At 43.1% G+C, this 19209-nt stretch overlaps 2 protein-coding genes across 2 annotated transcripts; both read right to left on the reverse strand.

Annotated features, from left to right (window-relative positions):
* Positions 1-14597: 14597 nt before the first annotated feature.
* Positions 14598-15017, reverse strand: LOC118486475 (30S ribosomal protein S11, chloroplastic-like). The gene has a single exon (XM_035982954.1). The coding sequence runs from the start codon at positions 15015-15017 to the stop codon at positions 14598-14600; it is 420 nt and encodes a 139-aa protein (XP_035838847.1).
* On the reverse strand, positions 14848-18964 carry LOC118486618 (cytochrome c oxidase subunit 1). Its single transcript, XM_035983195.1, has one exon. The coding sequence runs from the start codon at positions 17121-17123 to the stop codon at positions 15429-15431; it is 1695 nt and encodes a 564-aa protein (XP_035839088.1). The 5' UTR covers positions 17124-18964; the 3' UTR covers positions 14848-15428.
* Positions 18965-19209: the final 245 nt, after the last annotated feature.

The following is a 19209-nucleotide window of genomic DNA, read 5'->3' on the forward strand; positions in this document are numbered from 1 at the left end:
ACCCACCAAAAGTCGAAGCCGTCATCTCTCTGCGTATACGGAAGTATCGACCTGAGCTCTCACGGCCCTCGCACATAACCCCTTTACAGATATCATCTGTGGTATACTCACCTGTAAGACTGAACATTGGGATCTGGATACAGGAGTATATTCGAGTGGAGTGATACACAATTAAGTTTAAGTTTCTAAAACATTAATATCGTATCTCGAATCGATTGAAATTTGTGTGAAAATTTAAAGTGGACCAATATACTGACAATCTAGGTAAATTGTTTAGAACTGAGAATGTTTAAAGCTTAATGGTGTTAGGGATTTGTCACAAAACTGATATGATCCTCTTGCACAAACTCACAAAAATTTTGTCTGTAAATAGTTAATTTCTGCATTTACTTTCTTACAGAAAATCCAAAAAGATTTTCGGTGTGTTTTAGCTTAAATTTTGAAAAAGTCAAAAAGATTTTCGACAACTGATATTAAAAAGCTGATTTTCAAAATTCTAAGTGCAAAACATGATGAACAGATGGTTTAGGAGAGTGTGTTGTTTTGATAAGAAAAATAATATAATTTCAAGTGGTTCATCAGTATCAAAATTGATTGATTAGTTTGTGATAAGTTTCAAATGTTGGCTATATTCTTAAAGGTGTATCATAAAACTTATGTTTATAGTAGAGTTTTATGCAGGTAGAGTCAATATTTGAGGGGGAGTGCATGTTGGAGCTGAAGAACTTTAAAGATGTCAACATCTAAGAGAAATAGATGAAGATAGAGAGAGAGAGAAGCCAGAGACTGATCAAGACTGAAGGTGTGAAGACATGACATTGTCAAAGACTCGATGAACGACTCGTCAACATCTGAGGGGGAGTTTGTTGGTGCACTACATCTGTTACACCCTGGCTTTGCGGAAGCGTGGTTAATTTGGTGTGACTTCTTAATACCATAGCTTAATCATAACAAAGCTATATGAATTAAAAACATGCAAGATCATCCATTAAGTTTTAAAAATCAAATACAATACCATTGTCTTAACGGGAAAACACCCTAACAACCATAACATTGTTCAACAACACAAACATGACATAAACACAGTTTAAGGACTGTGACTTGTCCAGGAAAGAGTCACATTCCCTAAACCTCGGATGACCTCGTACTAGTGCAGCGGGAAAACGTGCCATACCGTGCCAGATCCCTTAGTTCCCTGAAATACATGTAAGTTGAAAAATCAACAATAATGTTGAGCGAGTTCATGTGTAAGTGAGTAAATAAACCTTTGTGTTTATCAAAATCCTGGTATGTAGCAAATAAGGAAAAAGAGATCACCAATGGTTTGCAAGGCCATTGATATGTGTGAAATGCAAGTAGGAAGGCTCAAACCTAGCAGATTTATGTGCCGGGTACAAAGTCATCCCGAGGTCCGTTATGCTGGGCCTGGGCTCGCTACACCCAAATAGATCTATCGCTCCTGCCCATCGGTCCTACCCTGAGGATTAATGACCTCAAGTTTCCGCCTACCCATTCACATGATCTAAGTAACAAACCTCCTTACGCTAACCATACCATGTATAAAGTATTCATAATCAAAGTAACATGTATTTCACCCCCGCAGTTTAGAAAACTGAAAACAGTTAAGAGAAAAGGGGGAACATGAACTCACTGTCGGTGCGTCTCTACCAAGTATGTCTCTGAAAGCAAGCAGCTGTGCTACGACCTACAAGTTCTAACTCTATTAGACGGACGGCCGTGCCTTAGCTTTATGGTTTTCGTTTTAGGAAATAGTTAGACAACTATTTCGTGTTTACATTCTGTGCATACTTGGTAACTATTTCCTTCCCAAGGATGGGGGATTAATACATGTGTGCTAGAAATATATTATTAAGTCTTACTTAATATATATTTATTTTTCAATTCCAAAATATAAATATTTTTCTCAAAAATATTATATTTTCATAATTTCCCCAAAAATAATATGTTGACAAAATGCGCGTCCATAAATATTTCCGTAATGCGTAAGTTACGTTTTAACGATCGAGTGGTAATAATAATTACCGATGTAACTTATATATTTATTGTGAAGGCGTTCGTATTATTTTGGATTCATTAACGTTCGTAAATATTATTTTTACTCTAAAAATAATATTTATACACTTCACAAAATAGTGACAAATAATGTTGTGAGAAAATATATTTACTAAATAAATATATATTTATCACGTTTAATTTTTGTGAAAATCCCACCTCCGATATTTGTAAATAAAGTCGTGGCGAAACTTATATTTTGAAAACACGTCGAAAAGTATTTCTAACACTTATAGAGAAAATAATTCTAAGTGTTAGGTTTTTAGAAAAATTTCGCCAGAGTTTCCTCTGTAATTGGAGGTGGCCACGCTTTCAAGCGTATCATTTTCTTTTACAAAACAATTCAACAACTTCTTTATTCGATCAAAACAATTTTCAACGCAACAAACTAGTTAACAAGTATGTAATTTGCATAAATCACATGAACTTGTAGTTTTTCTAAAATTATAGTGTAAATCTCATCATTTTTAGCGGATCTTTATATAAAGTAATCTGATCTCGTAAAAACCTCGTTTTTAGAGAAAATCCGTCTTTACAACTTCTCGTCATTTTTACAAAAATTGTTATTTTGTCGAAACTTTTGTGTTACACAAGTGCTTACACACTTGTGTGTTCTAAAAATCATACTTGTAAGTGTAAGATCCGTTTTTAGAAAACATGATTTCTGTGATATGTGGTTCTTTGAAAATACCACCTGCAGATACGTAGATCTGCTAGTTTTAAATACTGTTTCACAAGTAAAACACTTTTACACAAGTTCATGATTCGCGTGTGGTAGAGTTTCACCCTTTAACCCTTGTTTCATTCAAAACAACCTTATGTCATGATTCGTGATCATGACCAACCCAGGTTAAATGATGATCCGAGCTACCACAACATAGATCGGGTCTAAATAATCACAAATTTCAATTACTACAACATTTACACAACTAGTAAGCTTTTAACCATCATTATTCATGTTTTTAGTAGACTTTAATGCACCATTTTGTAAGATTTCGAGTTTTAACCGTTACACCACATATTAACCGCTTTAGATTAGTTCAAGAAAGGGATTTAAGCATCATACCACTAGCTCGAGGCTAGGGAAGAACCTAAGCGCAAATGAGATGGATAAAAGCTAGAGAAAGAGGTCCTTCGCCTTTCGTTTGCTCCAAGCTTCCTAATACGGAATCCTTGATGCTTGTGTATGCTTGGAATTGATTGAACTAAACTCGAAGATGGATGGAGGGGGAGGGGGGTGTTCGGCCGAAGTATAGAGCAAGAGGGAGAGAGTAGTTTGAGTGGAGTTGTGAAATGTGATTGTTCTTATGTGCATTACCATGTTCTTATAGACAATACTTAGTTTTATAATCCAATGGATTCATTGTCATTTAGATATGGGACAAGAGGTTATATAATAATCAAAAGTAATCCAAGGGTGTCCCCTTCTAGTTGGGGACGGTTATGAAGGGGGGGGGGTCTTGGTTGGATGGTAACTAATAGTTAGATTTAATAGTTAGGTTAAGTAGGTTGGTTAAGTAATTAACCTGGTTAGTTGTGTGTAGTGCCTTATGGCGGGTGTTAGGGTGTTCAGGGACCCTAACTGGCTCAGAAAAAGACCAATAATGTTAATGGCAATATTTTCATGTTCCTGGTATAGTCCGGTTGTTCAGTTGGATAGTAATCCGTTAAAACGCTTAACAAAGCTTTTAAGTGTCGTTAATAACCTTTTTAGTGACACAACTTATTCCCGACACTTTGGAAAGTGTCTAGTAATGTTCTTCTCATGTTTTGGCACTTTATTAGTTAGCTAAAAGCTTAATTGTTAATTAAAGTGCTGAGTTTTGTGCTTAGTGTACGTTTTAGGCACATCCAGTCATTGTAACTTATTCCTAGAGACGCAGTTCTACAACCCTTGTATCCCTACACTCACTATGGGTGTAGTAAAATATTTCTGGCTCATACAGGCCTTAGAGGCATTATCTGCCTGATGCTGGCTTTATCAGCATGTTCAATAGGTTATCCGTTCATAGTGCTACTGTGCTTTTGTGCATCATGTTTGTCACTAGAGTTCAGTATGTAAATAATGTAGTGACGGTATGTAAAGTATGATGCAGGAATATACAAGTATCAGAATTTAAGTAGCAGTTCATCAGTAATTTCAAGTAAGCACAGTAATTAAGCATCAATTAATTATTAATTAAACCGTACGGATACCTGGTTTAGTGAGGGTTGTCACATTCTCCCCCCGTTAGAAAAATTTCGTCCCGAAATTTTAAGTTCTACTTGGAGAAGTAGGGTTCTTAGGAAATAAGTGGGGGTATTTTTCTTTCATTCGGCCCTCACGTTCCCAGGTGTATTCAGGACCATGTCTGGCATTCCAACGAACCTTAACGAGCTTGACACTGCTCCGGCGGGTCTTGTTTACTTTCCAATCCATAACCTCAACAGGTTCTTCAACGAAGTGGAGCGTGTCGTCGACATGAATCTCGTTGGTAGGAATGACAACGGTATCTTGAGTTGGACTTTTCCTCAAATTGGATACGTGGAATGTATCTTGAACACCATTTAGTTCGGCAGGTAAATCCAACTTGTATGCTACGGACCCGATTCTTTCCAAGATTCTGAACGGGCCAATATATCGCGGATTTAACTTCCCACGCTTCCCAAAGCGTGCCACACCCTTCCAGGGTGATACCTTCAACAAAACCATATCACCTACCTCAAACTCTAGAGGTTTCCTGTTTCGATCCGCGTAGGCTTTCTGTCGGTCACGAGCCGCACTGATGCGATCTCGGATCTGTGCAATCTTATCTGTGGTTTCCTGGACTACGTCAGGACCAACCAACTGTCTATCACCTGCGTCTGACCAACAAAGCGGTGATCTGCACTTGCGGCCATAAAGAGCTTCAAATGGTGCAGCACCAATACTGGTGTGGTAGCTGTTGTTGTAGGAAAATTCAACCAAAGGCAAATGCTTATCCCAGCTACCGCCCAAATCCATAACACATGCTCTCAGCATGTCTTCCAAGGTCTGAATCGTCCGCTCGCTTTGACCGTCGGTCTGCGGGTGAAACGCGGTGCTCATATTCAACTTCGAGCCAAAAGCTTCTTGGAAGGATTGCCAAATCCTTGAGACGAACCTTCCGTCTCTATCAGAGATGATCGAGAGAGGTACTCCATGGCGTGTAACAATCTCTCTCAAGTAAATTTCGGCCAACTTGCTCGTATTATCCTTCTCTCTGATAGGTAAGAAGTGCGCTGACTTCGTCAATCGATCCACTATTACCCAAATAGTGTCATGGCCTTTTGGCGTTCTTGGCAGCTTCGTAACAAAATCCATGGAGATTTGTTCCCACTTCCACTTGGGAATTTCTGGTTGTTGCAGAAGTCCTGAAGGCTTCTGGTATTCCGCTTTAACCTTAGCGCAAGTTAAACATTTGCTCACATAAACATCCACATCGCCTTTCATCCTAGGCCACCAATAATAATCTTTAAGATCCTGGTACATCTTATCCGCTCCAGGGTGGATAGAGTACCGCGACTTGTGAGCTTCATCGAAAATAACCTTCCTTAAACCTCCAAACAAAGGAACCCAAATCCTTTTCTCAAAACACAACGTTCCTTTCCTGTTTGGTACCAATAACTTCTCCATCCCACGGAGATATTCCTCTTCAAGGTTTCTTTCCTTGAGAGCTTCTTTCTGCGCGGCACGAATGTGCAAGGAAAGATCGGTCTGAATAATCATTTCCAAAGCCCTAACCCTTATAGCCTTGATCCTCTCCTTTCGACTTAGGGCATCGGGGACCACATTCGCCTTCCCTGGGTGATACTTTATCTCACAGTCGTAATCATTCAACAGCTCAACCCATCGTCTTTGTCTCATATTCAACTCCTTCTGGTTGAATATGTGCTGTAGGCTCTTGTGATCTGTGAAGATTGTACACTTCGTACCATAAAGGTAGTGTCTCCAGATCTTTAAAGCAAAAATCACTGCGCCAAGCTCCAAATCGTGAGTGGTATAGTTCTTTTCATGTACCTTCAGCTGGCGTGATGCGTAAGCAATAACCTTTTGGCGTTGCATCAACACGCAACCCAATCCTTGACGCGAAGCGTCGCAGTATACCACAAAATCATCCGTACCTTCTGGTAGTGCTAAGATTGGCGCATTGCAGAGCTTATCCTTCAATATCTGGAACGCTTCCTCCTGTTTGATTCCCCAATCAAACTTCTTATCCTTCTGAGTGAGAAGCGTCAATGGTTGAGCGATTTTTGAAAAGTTCTTAATGAACCTTCGATAATAGCCAGCCAAACCCAAGAATTGTCGAATCTCGGTTGGCGTCTTTGGCGTTTCCCAATCCTTGATCGCTTCGATCTTGGTTGGATCCACGTGGATTCCATCTCCATTCACCACGTGTCCAAGGAACTGGACTTCTCGTAGCCAAAACTCGCACTTAGAGAACTTGGCATACAGCTGTTCTTTCTTCAGCAATTCCAGAATGGCTCTTAAATGTTGTTCGTGCTCAGCCTTCGTCTTTGAATAAATCAAGATATCATCGATGAACACTATCACGAACTTATCCAAATACGGCTTGCAAACTCTATTCATCAAATCCATGAACACTGCAGGTGCGTTTGTCAACCCAAACGGCATAACTAGAAACTCGTAGTGTCCATATCGAGTTCTGAAGGCTGCCTTCGGGATACTCTCCTCTTGTATCCTTAACTGATGGTATCCAGATCGCAAATCAATCTTCGAGTAAAAGCTTGAACCTTGCAGTTGGTCGAACAGATCATCAATTCTTGGCAGGGGGTATCTATTCTTGATCGTCAACTTGTTCAACTCCCGGTAGTCAATGCACATACGGAAACTACCGTCCTTCTTCTTGACAAACAAGACCGGAGCTCCCCAAGGCGAGAAGCTTGGTCGGATAAATCCCTTGTCTAACAACTCCTGAAGTTGTGTCGACAGTTCTTGCATCTCAGACGGAGCAAGTCTATAGGGTGCCTTAGCCACAGGCGCGGCGCCTGGAACTAAGTCGATGTGAAACTCCACTTGCCTCTGAGGTGGCAATCCAGGCAAGTCTTCTGGGAAGACTTCTGGATATTCCCTCACGACAGGAATGTCTTCGATCTTCGGTTCTTCAGCTTTCTTATCCACAATGTGTGCCAGAAAGGCAACACATCCCTTCTGTAAACATTTTCGCGCTTTGAGGCAGCTGATAATCCTTAACGGCGTATCACGCTTCTCTCCGTGAACCACAATGGTCTCACCATCTTCGGTTGGGATACGAACGACCTTTTCGTGACAAACTATCTCAGCCTTGTTGCCTGATAACCAATCCATTCCTACTACCACGTCGAAGCTTCCCAACTGGACTAGTAGTAGGTCCAGAGCAAACTCACGTTCTCCCAATTCGATCACACAACCTCTGATAACCTCGTTGGCTTCTACCAACTTTCCATTTGCCAATTCGATCGAGTACGGAACATCTAACTTACTAGCGGCTAAACCAAGCATATTCTTAAATTCTAACGACACAAAGCTATAATCGGCGCCAGTATCAAATAAAACGGATGCATAGCGTTGGTTTACAGGGAACATACCAGTGACAACATTGGGATCCTGGCGCGCTTCCCTTGCTTCAAGGTTGAAAACCCTTCCGTGGGCTTGGTTCAACTCTGGGCAATTCCTCTTGTAATGCCCAAGATCACCACAGTTGAAGCATCCGGATCTTTGCCCATTTCCACCAGCATTTCCCGCCTGATTGTTCCTCTGGTTACGATTCACAGCGCTCGCTTGATTAGCATTGTTGACTCTATTCCCATCACCTCCATTATTCACTTGTGGGCGATTTCCATTTCCGCCCCGGTTGGTGTTTCTGTTTCCAAAACCTCCCTGACCTCTCTGGCCCATAGTAGCCCAACAAGAATCCTTCAAATGGCCAGTCTTTCCACAAGCTTCACAAACTTTTAAACCACAACGGCCAGAATGGTGGCGCTGGCAGGTATTACACTTGGGCTGGGTGCCCATGTATCCTTTTCCTCTCTTTCCACTACCAGCTGCAACCTGAGCTGGCGTGCTTGATTCCCCTTTCTTAACCATACCGCTAGTACCTTGCTTGAAGTTTGAAAACTTCCGCTTGTTACCTCCTGATGACTCCACATGAGTCTCTTTCTTCTTTGGCTCAGCTTCATCAAACTTGTTCAGGCGAATAGCTTCCTCCGTGAGAGCCACGCTCAAATCAATCGCCTCAGTAATAGTCGCACGCTTGGAAGAGGTCACCATGCTTATGATTTGAGGAGCTAATCCCCAAATAAAACGTTCAATCCTTTTGAACTCCGGAGTGACCATGTAGGGTACCACATGCGATAAGTCGTGGAACCTCTGCACGTATTCTGCGATCTTTGGACCTTCCATCTTTAAATGCCAGAACTCTGTCTCCAATCTTTGGATTTCAGCGCGGGAACAGTACTTTTTGCGCATAAGTTCCTTCAGTTCGGTCCAGGTCAGCGCGTAGGCAGCAGCTTCACCAAGTGTCTGTACTTGCAAATTCCACCAAGATAGGGCTCCATCCAAGAATAGCCCAGAGATATAGGTGACTTGCTGATCTAGTGCGCATTTGCTCATGCGAAGAACAGATTCAGTTTTCTCAGCCCAACGAACAAAGGCGACAGCACCTCCTGTGCCATCAAAATTGACTGGCTTGCAGTCCAGAAACTGATTGTAGGTGCACCCTGCACGTACAATATAACATGTGAACGGCATTAGCATCTTTGCTATAGATATCCAATTAGGTCATGGTATGTCTAAATGACTTAGTATTACCATGAGGTGGGTTGTTGTTGTTGCCAGTGTTGCCAGAGTTGCTTCCACTCATTCCTCCTTGAGAGGCAGCATATTGTGCGATGGCAGCAGCAATGATCTGCTGGAGTTCGGCCTGATTGGTAGGCATCTGCGGTTCTTGACGTCTCGGCGGGATCTTCTAAAGATGTGTTTACGTCGGTCAGGCCATAATAAAATGCACGTATATAATAATAGTAATAGTACATAACATCTCATGTTATCAGTATATCACAAATATCAATCACACAACATCCCATGTCACAAATATATAAATAATCAACCAAGCATCAAATATGATGAGAATACTGCGATTGCCACACATTGAGACCACATAGTAAGTGTATCAGTACATCACTGTGTCATACAATCATCAATCAACTAGGGCTACATCACCACTGTCCAAAAACTATATCAAGTCAGTGTCAAATACATCAAATACATGTCAACAAAAGTCAGAATCATCGTGTAGTCTCCAAAAATGCTGTGTAGTCAAAAGCAATCGCGGTCCTCTCACCAACGTCTACCCAAACGGTACTGATGAGCTCTATACAGATGGCGGTGGAGGAGGGGGAAAGTGAGTGTAAAACAAATGACGTAACTGGAGCCAGTCCTCCTCCATGGCTCTTTGAGTACGAATGAAAGAAGCAACCTGCTGCTCTAGTGCAAAGAGGCGTGCAGCATAATCTGGAGGTACAGGTCGAGAAGGCTGCAAAGGAGAATGTGTCTGACCGTGACACGGACATGGTGGCAGCTGAGCTCTCTCAAGCTCCTGGATGCGCTGCGTGTGTGACTCACGCTGAAAAACGAAAGACATCAACACGTCTTCAATAGTGTGCCCCACATGGAAGGGATGGTAGGGGTCAGTCGGTGGCATGACAGGCGGTGACGACCAAAGGAATGGCGCACTGGTGGGATCAAAAGGTGCCACATGAAATAGAGAAACAGGGGGTAAAACAGGTGGAAACTGTGGCATGAAAGGAACAGACGTCGGCACATGCCCAAAGGGATGGGCCAAAGAACCCTCTCTAGGTCGCGCTGGAGGTGTAAACTGAGGAACTGGAAAAGAGAAATCAACATGTCGTGCATCAGTGATGGGAGGGGGAATAGGTGGAACATCCTCATCAGCAGGAATCCACCCGTGCTGTGCGTGCTCATCTGGTGGATCCATGTGTGCCGCGAACAGTGCATGCTCGGGCTCTAGTGGAATGGGATCAGGTGGGGGAGCAACAAAAGGGTGAACGGGTGCAAAGTGATCAACAGGATGGTCCACAGGTATATCAACAACAGGTGGGGGATCAACAGGATCAGCAACAATGATATGATCGCCCTCCAACAACAGAACATCCACGGGGTGATCATCAACCGGTGGGTCAGCAAACACAGGCTCAATAAGAGGTGCGTCAGCATGAACTGGGTCATGCTCAAACGCAGGGTCTAAAGCAGGATGCCTTAAATCGTACGGGTGGATTCCTGCTGATGAGGATGTTCCACCTATTCCCCCTCCCATCACTGATGCCGATACGGAATAGCCAGTTGAACAGCCATCGGCAATAGGTATTCACCTACGATTCAAGGGAATAGGTATTTCTCAATCGAAGGTGGGTATTATTCCTGCTGATGGGTTCACCTATTGAAGGTGGTCCGGAAGACGTGTCGAAGTGTTCCACCTATTCCCCCTCCCATCAATTCCGGGATGGATCATGAAAGATTTTGTCTTGAAATGCCGATAAGGAATAGCCAGTTATAGAAGCGGGTGGCAGGGAATGAAAGCAAGCACTCCTGTGCTATCAAAGTGGAGAGATTAGTTAGAGCTAGGGGCAGGCCATCTATTCCTGCTTGACTTTCTTCAAGATACGTCATTCCTTGCGGCAACCACTGGAATATTACAGAACGATCTAAAGAGGGTCATAGCTTATTCAACTTGCAGTCAATTAGGCTATATGATCTTTGCTTGCGGCATCTCTAACTATTCGGTTAGCGTCTTTCACTTAATGAATCACGCCTTTTTCAAAGCATTACTATTCCTGAGTGCAGGTTCGGTGATTCATGCCATGTCGGATGAGCAAGATATGCGGAAGATGGGGGGGCTTGCCTCCTCATTCCCTTTTACCTATGCCATGATGCTCATGGGCAGCTTATCTCTAATTGGATTTCCTTTTCCAACTGGATTTTATTCCAAAGATGTGATCTTAGAGCTCGCTTACACTAAGTATACCATCAGTGGGAACTTTGCTTTCTGGTTGGGAAGTGTCTCTGTCCTTTTCACTTCTTATTACTCTTTTCGTTCACTTTTTCTAACATTTCTAGGACCAACTAATTCATTCGGGCGAGACATCTTACGATGTCATGATGCGCCCATTCCTTTAATACTTCTGGCTCTCGGGAGTCTCTTTGTAGGATACTTGGCCAAAGTGTGACCTGTTAGCCCATAAGTAAGTACTGTGACGAAGCGGCTGTTGCTCACCCGACACGATTGTACGAGGTCACAATTCACCCAACACGATCATCCGGGGTGAACAAGAATTGGGGATCGGATGCGGGCGAAATTCCCGCCAATGGCTGAGATGTTCAGTCGACTCCCTCCCCCTTTGTGGGGTCCGGACCCCTACGAGTGAGCAGAAAAGGGAGGAGGAAAGAGGCCCTGGCGAACCGTCATAATTAGTGAACAAGTGTAAGCTTCACAGCCCGACAGTATGGAGTACTGACCACACCGAGGGACAGGCCCTGAAGCGAAGGACGGGAACGAGCGGAATCAATGTGTTCCAATTTCTGGCCTTGCACCGACCATCCAATGGACCATGGACTAAACGGCCACTGCCTGAAAGGACTATGTCCATGGGACCGCCGCCCCCCCCCACAAGGTACATCTCGCGCCTATGGGCCGCTATAACTATCCAAGAATACACTCGAAACTGGAAGGATAAAAAACCCACCCGGTGGACTGCCGAGCTACAAGTCCTACGAGAAAGGAGCGGGATTCTCTAAAAAGCCAAGGTCGTGGGTGGCCAAGAGGGCCTACTTGGAGACTTGGGATCTCAGCAGGAAATGCGAAGGTTGCTTAAAGCCGGCCGGCCAATAGGCGAAAGAGAATAAACTAGTTCTGATCTGAGTAGGCTCATAACATAATAGGGAATACCCTAACCCTGGGAACCGGGGCCTGGCTATCCTTCGTTTGCGGTCGACGTTCCGGCAAAGTGTGTCCGTCGACAGCTGAATGTTTCGATCTGGTTCGATTCATGGTCTCATCTTATAATACCTAAGGAGCTAATGAAAGATTTTAGTAAAATGAAACTGTCTCAATTCCCCGGCAATCGCACCAAAAAATCGACTTCCTTTTTGATTTCCTTCTTGATCAATGACAACTGAAGCATTGTAATCATATCCTAAAAGGCCCTATTCTATAAAGCACAGGTATTTACTAGGACTGCTACGTGGGGTAAGCTAGCGAAGTTCTTTCTTTCACGGTGCCTATCTCGATTCTTAAACAACCTCTACCGTCCGGTCGAGTCAGCTTCGCTCCTTTATTCGTACATCTCTTTCTCGAATGGAAATTTCCCAATAGTCAAGGTAGGACGAAGAATAACATTAGTGGGTATAAGGAGAAGCAGTAGGAGAAGGAGTGTAATCAATATTGAATGAAGTTTATGTAGACTGAAAGCTTAGTAAACTAGCCCAATAGGCTATTCATGTAACTAGTTAAAGAAGAGAAGAGCTAGCACGAATCGTCTTTGCAGCGTAAACTCCTGCTAAATGAATGCCTTTGCTTTGGCTTTGAAAGTCTTTCTGTTCCTGATTCAACTCCTTCATGCCATTGATTGATGCAAGTCTTTTTCCTTGTGTAAGAGATATTCCATCAAGTTTATAGAGACTGAAAGCTGCCTAAACTGGATCAATATTCAGCCAATCCCTTGCAGCTTTATCTCACTTCTACTTCTCGTGGGGCATTGCGATAGGAAGGAATGCCCAGTATACTACTTGAGCCGAGTGATCACAGGTCGGGGGACAAGGTACTCAGTTGTGGAAGGGCACTGCCTCACATTAGTCTTTGTTACTCAGAAGTTGCGTCACTACTTCATGTCCTTCACAGTTCATATTGTGACAAGATGTGACCCAATCAAACACTTAATGTCTCGAGCTATACTATACTCATAGGGAGAGCTGCTCGGCGGTTCCTCACTCTAGCAGGCTATGACATGAAATGTGTAACTCCCAACGCAATGAAAAGTAAAGCCTTAGTTGATTTGCTTGCCCATTTCCCGAGTGGAGAATATGAATATGCACCTCCATCAGAGCAGAACTCTCAGCTGCAGTATTGGAGGAAGCCAACAAATTTCAGAAAACTTGCCTCCAATGTAAATTCTACCCATGTCCAGCAGAATGTGCCTTAGAGCATTATATTATATTATGAAGACTGGAGAAAGCCCTATATTTATTGTATTTCTTTTCTGGATCACAAAATCCTCCCCTCTGAAACAAAAGATGTAGTTGGAATAAATAAAAGGGCATTTCGCTTCTTTGCTAAGCAAGGATAACTTTACAAGAAGGGCTATAATGGCCATCCTCTCCACCCCTCGAGAGGATGTGCAGCAGGTTCTCGAGGAAGCCCACGCCCCAGGACATATTGGCGGCGCAAAGATATATGATCACCTGATGACCCTGGGGTACTATTGGCCAACTATGGAGATAGATTCAGCAACATTTGTTAAGAGGTGCAAGGTTTGTCAACTACATGGCAACCTCATACATGCTCCAGCCGTGGAGCTCCCTACCCATTTAAAACTTGTGCCCTCGATTTCATCGGGAAAATAACCACTCCCTCGAGGGGAAAATGTTTCATTTTAGTAGCAACAGAGTTGTTCACCAAATGGGCAGAAGCAGTTTCACTACGCCGAGACAACTCTCCTTCAAGTTGAGCCAATGCACTTGTAGCTTTCTCGAGCGCTGCTGAAGTCTGGGCGTACTCCTCGAGATGATGGGTATCAAATCTTGCCTTGGCCACTGCACCCAGCCTGGCATGAACCCATCTCAGATCAAACCCAAAGCACCCCTCCATATCTCGAACGTCCTTTTGTGTTGTCCGTTTGGTAGTAATTGTTTGTTTTATTGGTAGTGTTTTGGGCTGTGTGTCGTCTTTTGGTTGTACGTTGATGTTGGTCTTGTTTTCTTGTTGCCTAGTCTTGGTATGCCGGGGCTAGTTGCGTGTGCTATGTCAGGCACATGCTTTGTTCTTATTGGTTATTTATAAAATTTACCGGGGTAACCCTTTACCCAAAAAAAAAAAAAGACATCAGCTGGTACCTCCCCCGTTACATAAGCAAAAAGTTTGAAGATTCTTGGGAAAAGCATGTCTACCGCGTATCCTCGAAGTTCTCTTCTCTGGGGTTGGAAAAAGTTTAAGGGGAAGCTGCCCATCCGTTATAGTTGCTTCAGAAAGAGAAATTGGAAGGTTGGGCGATCTCCTATCCTGTCCGGTCGTTGTGGCAAGCGAATCTATTGAGAGATATATTGAGCCGGTAAGCGGGATTGACTTGCCGAATAGTGAGATGATGTCACGAAAAACGGCTGCTCATTTCGTATCTTGAAGAAAGTCAAGCAGGAATAGATGGCCTGCCCCTAGCTCTAACTAATCTCTCCACTTTGATAGCACAGGAGTGCTTTCTTTCATTCCCTGCCACCCGCTTCTATAACTGGCTATTCCTTATCGGCATTTCAAGACAAAATCTTTCATGATCCATCCCGGAATTGATAGAGAATAGTTGGGATATTCAACAGGGAGGGAACAGAAGGGGATGACATCAGAAGTAGGATCGTCGAACGGTCTTCTGGCTCCGTGGCTCCTGACCCTGGAAGATGGGATTCCGAGACCAGGACCCTTTTTCATCACTTCCGCTCGTTGCATACCTTGCTCCACTACTGTACGAATAGCATTTCCCGCTGCAGTTTGAGCAGCAAACGGTGTCCCTCTTCTTGTACCCCGGAATCCACAAGTACCGGCGGAGGCCCAATAAACCACCCGACCCCTTACATCTGTAACAGTCACAATGGTATTGTTGAAGCTTGCTTGAACATGAATAAGTCCTTTTTCTACGTGCACTCTTGCGTGAACCAAGACGTCCATTCTTACGTGAACCAGTTTCTTTTCTTTTCTTTTATTTATTTTCTTTTTCTTTCTTTTTTCTTTTTTTATTCATTCCGGATAAAACCTCCTTGAAGTATCAACTAATGGGGGAGGAGTGAGATTATACAACCCGCCCTTTCTCTTTTTTTCACAAATAGTAAATTTAGGATCTAATTCGGATATCAGAATACCATATATAACACAAAATTGATCCGCCGATTCCTTCGAATCTAGCCTCCCGGTCTGTCATTATACCTCGAGAAGTATAAATAATTACAATCCCCATCCCACCTAAAATTTGAAGAATTCGTTGATAGTTAGAATAGATTCGTAGACCAGGTCGACTGATCCGTTTTCAATTTTGAAAAGTTCTGTTAGGTTCTTAGTAGCAATCGGCGACCTTTTTTTCTTTTACTTCACAGAGCTTTTCGTCTCCTTGATAGCTGGAAGTTCTCCAAAAGTATGAAAAGCTGGAGGACTTTGTACCATCCATTCCGGTGTGGTTGGATTCTGTTCAACAGCCCAAGGACTTGGAGCGCATCTTTTGTTGTTTCCACTGCTTGAAGTGATTGTTACGACCACGAAGAAACGACAAATCCCAACTACAGATATATAAGAGCCAGAACTGCTAAGGGCATTCCATCCAGCGTAAGCATCTGGATAATCTGGAATGCGACGTGGCATACCCGAAAGCCCTAAGAAATGCATGGGAAAGAAGGTCGGATTAACCCCGAAAAAAGTGATCCAAAAATGGATTTGACCTAAAGTTTCAGGATATGTTCGACCAAAGATTTTACCTACCCAATAGTGAAATCCTGCAAATAAAGCAAAAACGGCTCCCATAGAAAGTACATAATGGAAATGTGCAACCACATAATAAGTATCATGTAGAGCAATGTCTAGCCCAGAATTTGCCGGAACTATTCCAGTGAGCCCCCCTATGGTGAACAAAAAGATGGACCCTACAGCAAATAACATGGGTGTTTTGTATTGTATCGAACCCCCCCACATGGTAGCGATCCAACTAAAGATTTTGATTCCAGTGGGGACAGCTATGATCATGGTAGCTGCGGTGAAGTAGGCACGGGTATCAACGTCTAAGCCCACAGTAAACATATGATGAGCCCAAACAAGAGATCCAGGAACACCTATACTGATCATGGCATAAACCATGCCTAGATACCCGAAGACCGGTTTTCCCGAAAAAGTAGAAACGATATGACTTATGATACCGGATCCAGGCAGAATGGGAATATACACCTCTGGATGACCGAAGAACCGAAAGAGATGCTGGTATAATATGGGGTCTCCCCCTCCAGCGGGATCAGAAAAGGTTGTATTAAAGTTTCGATCGGTTAATAACATGGTAATTGCCCCTGCCAGTACCGGAAGTGATAATAAAAGTGGGAATGCTGTCACTAGAACGGACCACACAAATAGGGGTGATCTATGCATAGTCATTCCAGGTCCACGCATGTTGGAGATAGTTGTTATAAAATTGATAGAACCTAAAATGGATGAAATACCAGATAGATGAGGACTAGAAATTGCTGAATCAACTGCTCCTCCAGAATGGCTGGTAATACCACTTAAGGGCGGATAGACCGTCCACCCAGTGCCACTACCCACTTCTACTAAGGCTGGGCTTAATAGGAGCAAGAGACTTGGTGGCAACAACCAGAATGAAATATTATTTAATCGTGGAAATGCCATGTCAGGCGCACCTATCAGAATCGGAACAGACCAATTACCAGATCCACCTATCATCGCCGGCATAACCATAAAAAAGATCATTAAAAAAGCGTGAGCCGTTATTAAAACATTATAAAGTTGATGATTCCCACCAAGAATTTGATCGCCGGGTCGTGCTAATTCCATACGAATCAGTACTGAGAAGCATGTGCCCATCACTCCAGCAATGGCACCAAAGATGAAATATAGAGTCCCTATATCCTTGTGGTTAGTGGAGAACAGCCATCGGACCGGATTTGTCATAAAATTGAGATTCTTTCTTGTAGTTCCGCTTCTTGCTCGAAAAATGAGGAAAGACTTGTCGGAAATAGTTGGCTTGGTCCGACCAAGAAAGGCATGGGAGTTGTTGGGCATGAAAAAGAGCTTTTCGATCTTGTATCCGCTTGCTTCTATCTATAGAAAGATTCTCCTCTCCAACTGCTGACCTATTCACTACCAAGATTGACCTTAGTATCCGCCTTCATGCTTACACGTCCCCTTCAATCCTCCTTTTCTCCTTTATTCCCTGTTCTTTTTCCTCACGCTTCTCTTCCTAGGAAATTCGGCTTCCTTATAACATAACCTATAGAAAAAAAGTATTTAAAGAAAGTGTAATATTGGTATAGACTCACGGAGACTAGATTCTATTTTTTGCTGGATCAACTGTGCGGGAACTTGAAATGCAATTGACTAGCAAAAAGTGTGGGTTAAGAGCTGCTGTTGAGGCTCTCTGTTGCAAATCCTTTCTATACGTTATTTTTGATCCAATCTCGCACTTGGTCTGATCCTATTCTTTACTAATGGTTGTTGACTAAAGGATGCATGGGACTCTTTTTTCTCGTTGCTAGGCTTTCAACCAAGTGCTTTTCCATCTTAGGTGAACGAGCTACGATCTCGCAAGGCACTACTGTAGAGCTCTTTGGGCCTGCCGCTGTCTCAATCGATAAACTTTGAAGATTAGCCTACTGAACGATTCTATCTTTTATTTAAATAAAAAAAAAAAAAAAAAAAAAAAAAAAAAAAAAAGAAATTTCCTACTGAACGATAGAGATTATTATTATTTAATTTCAAGATTGATTTTCGTTGAAGAGTTCTCTCTGTCCCTCCGTCCCCCAATTAGCTAGTTGTCCCGTCCGTCGTCCAATCCCTCACTTCGTTTCTGATAGTCCATTAGTAGTCCCTACTGAGAAATCTAGCTGCAATCGAGCTAGCATTGAAATGGAAAAAGTAGAGTGAAAGTAGGACGAGGTCTGCCCTTACACTTCCTGTTAGTAGGAGTGGATTAGTTAGAGTCGGTCCGTTCTCTTGTTTCAGAAGCTAGGGACAAGGCTTCCTCCATCCTATTCAATAGGCTATCGAGCCAAGCCAGATCTGCAGCCAGTGACGATAACTAAGTAGTTAGTATAATTAGTATAAGTAGTAGTTTACTGGGACGATCCACTAGATCCATAAGCCCGTAAGGGAAGATGAATAGCCTTTCTTTTTAAGAACCTCGTTCGATCCCGAACTGCATTCAAAAAAGTAAATAAAGCGAGGGATTACCAAGCTAGAAAGAAGAGTTGGTTTTGAGCTAACTTCCATGATAGGAAAAGAGTGAACTCGAGAGAAGAGAAAGCTATATGCTTAACACATGCAAGTCGGACTCTCTTTTTTAGATTCACTCTCTTCCTCTCCCTTATGGTCGACGTTCTCTCCTCCCATCCTCTCCTCTCCCTACCGGTCGCCGAATAGAACTCTTCTTTGCCGTTCTGGTTAGCTTTAGGACTAGACAACCCCGCCGGGAGCCAAGAGAAGTAAGCTTAGGCTGCACATGTTAGATCCGATTCCAATTTGACGAATTACCCTCTTATGTCAAATCTGAAAAGAACCTATTCCTATTCGTCGTAAACAAAAGGCATATTAAACAAAGGTCTTACGGAGTCTTGTCCTAAAGTCCCACGCATGCCTGCTCTTCGTATATAGAGACACGATTCTCGACATCCTGCCTTTAAAGAGGCGCTTCGATAGACGATCAGTTATCAGTCTAGTTCGACACCTTGTTCTCAACTGAACTAGTAGACAGACGCCTCTGGGCATTTCTCAAAAGAGTTAGATCCGCCTAATCAATGTAGTAGTTCAGCTATTCCTTTGACAGACAGTGAAAGTTTCAGGCAAAGACAGAGGATCCGATCCTGTAGTCAACTACCTGGACTATTCAAAATAGAATAGACTGGATTAGCGAGATCCGTTTTCATCCGAACCCCATCTTGTTAAGCCCAAGAGGCACGAGCTATATCTTACATACTCTATTGTCCGATCATAGCCGTCTGAGAGTCCTGCCCGAGCAGGAGGAGCATCCAATCCGTACCTAGGTAGAGGAAGCTGATCCGCCGTATGCACTTCCGACTGACACAATCGACAGCTTGAGGAAGAAATGTGCTTTAATACTTTCCGAGTTTTGCAAGAATAATAATCGTGAACA

This window comes from Helianthus annuus, chromosome 14, assembly GCF_002127325.2.
Source record: "Helianthus annuus cultivar XRQ/B chromosome 14, HanXRQr2.0-SUNRISE, whole genome shotgun sequence".
Lineage (NCBI taxonomy): Eukaryota > Viridiplantae > Streptophyta > Magnoliopsida > Asterales > Asteraceae > Helianthus > Helianthus annuus.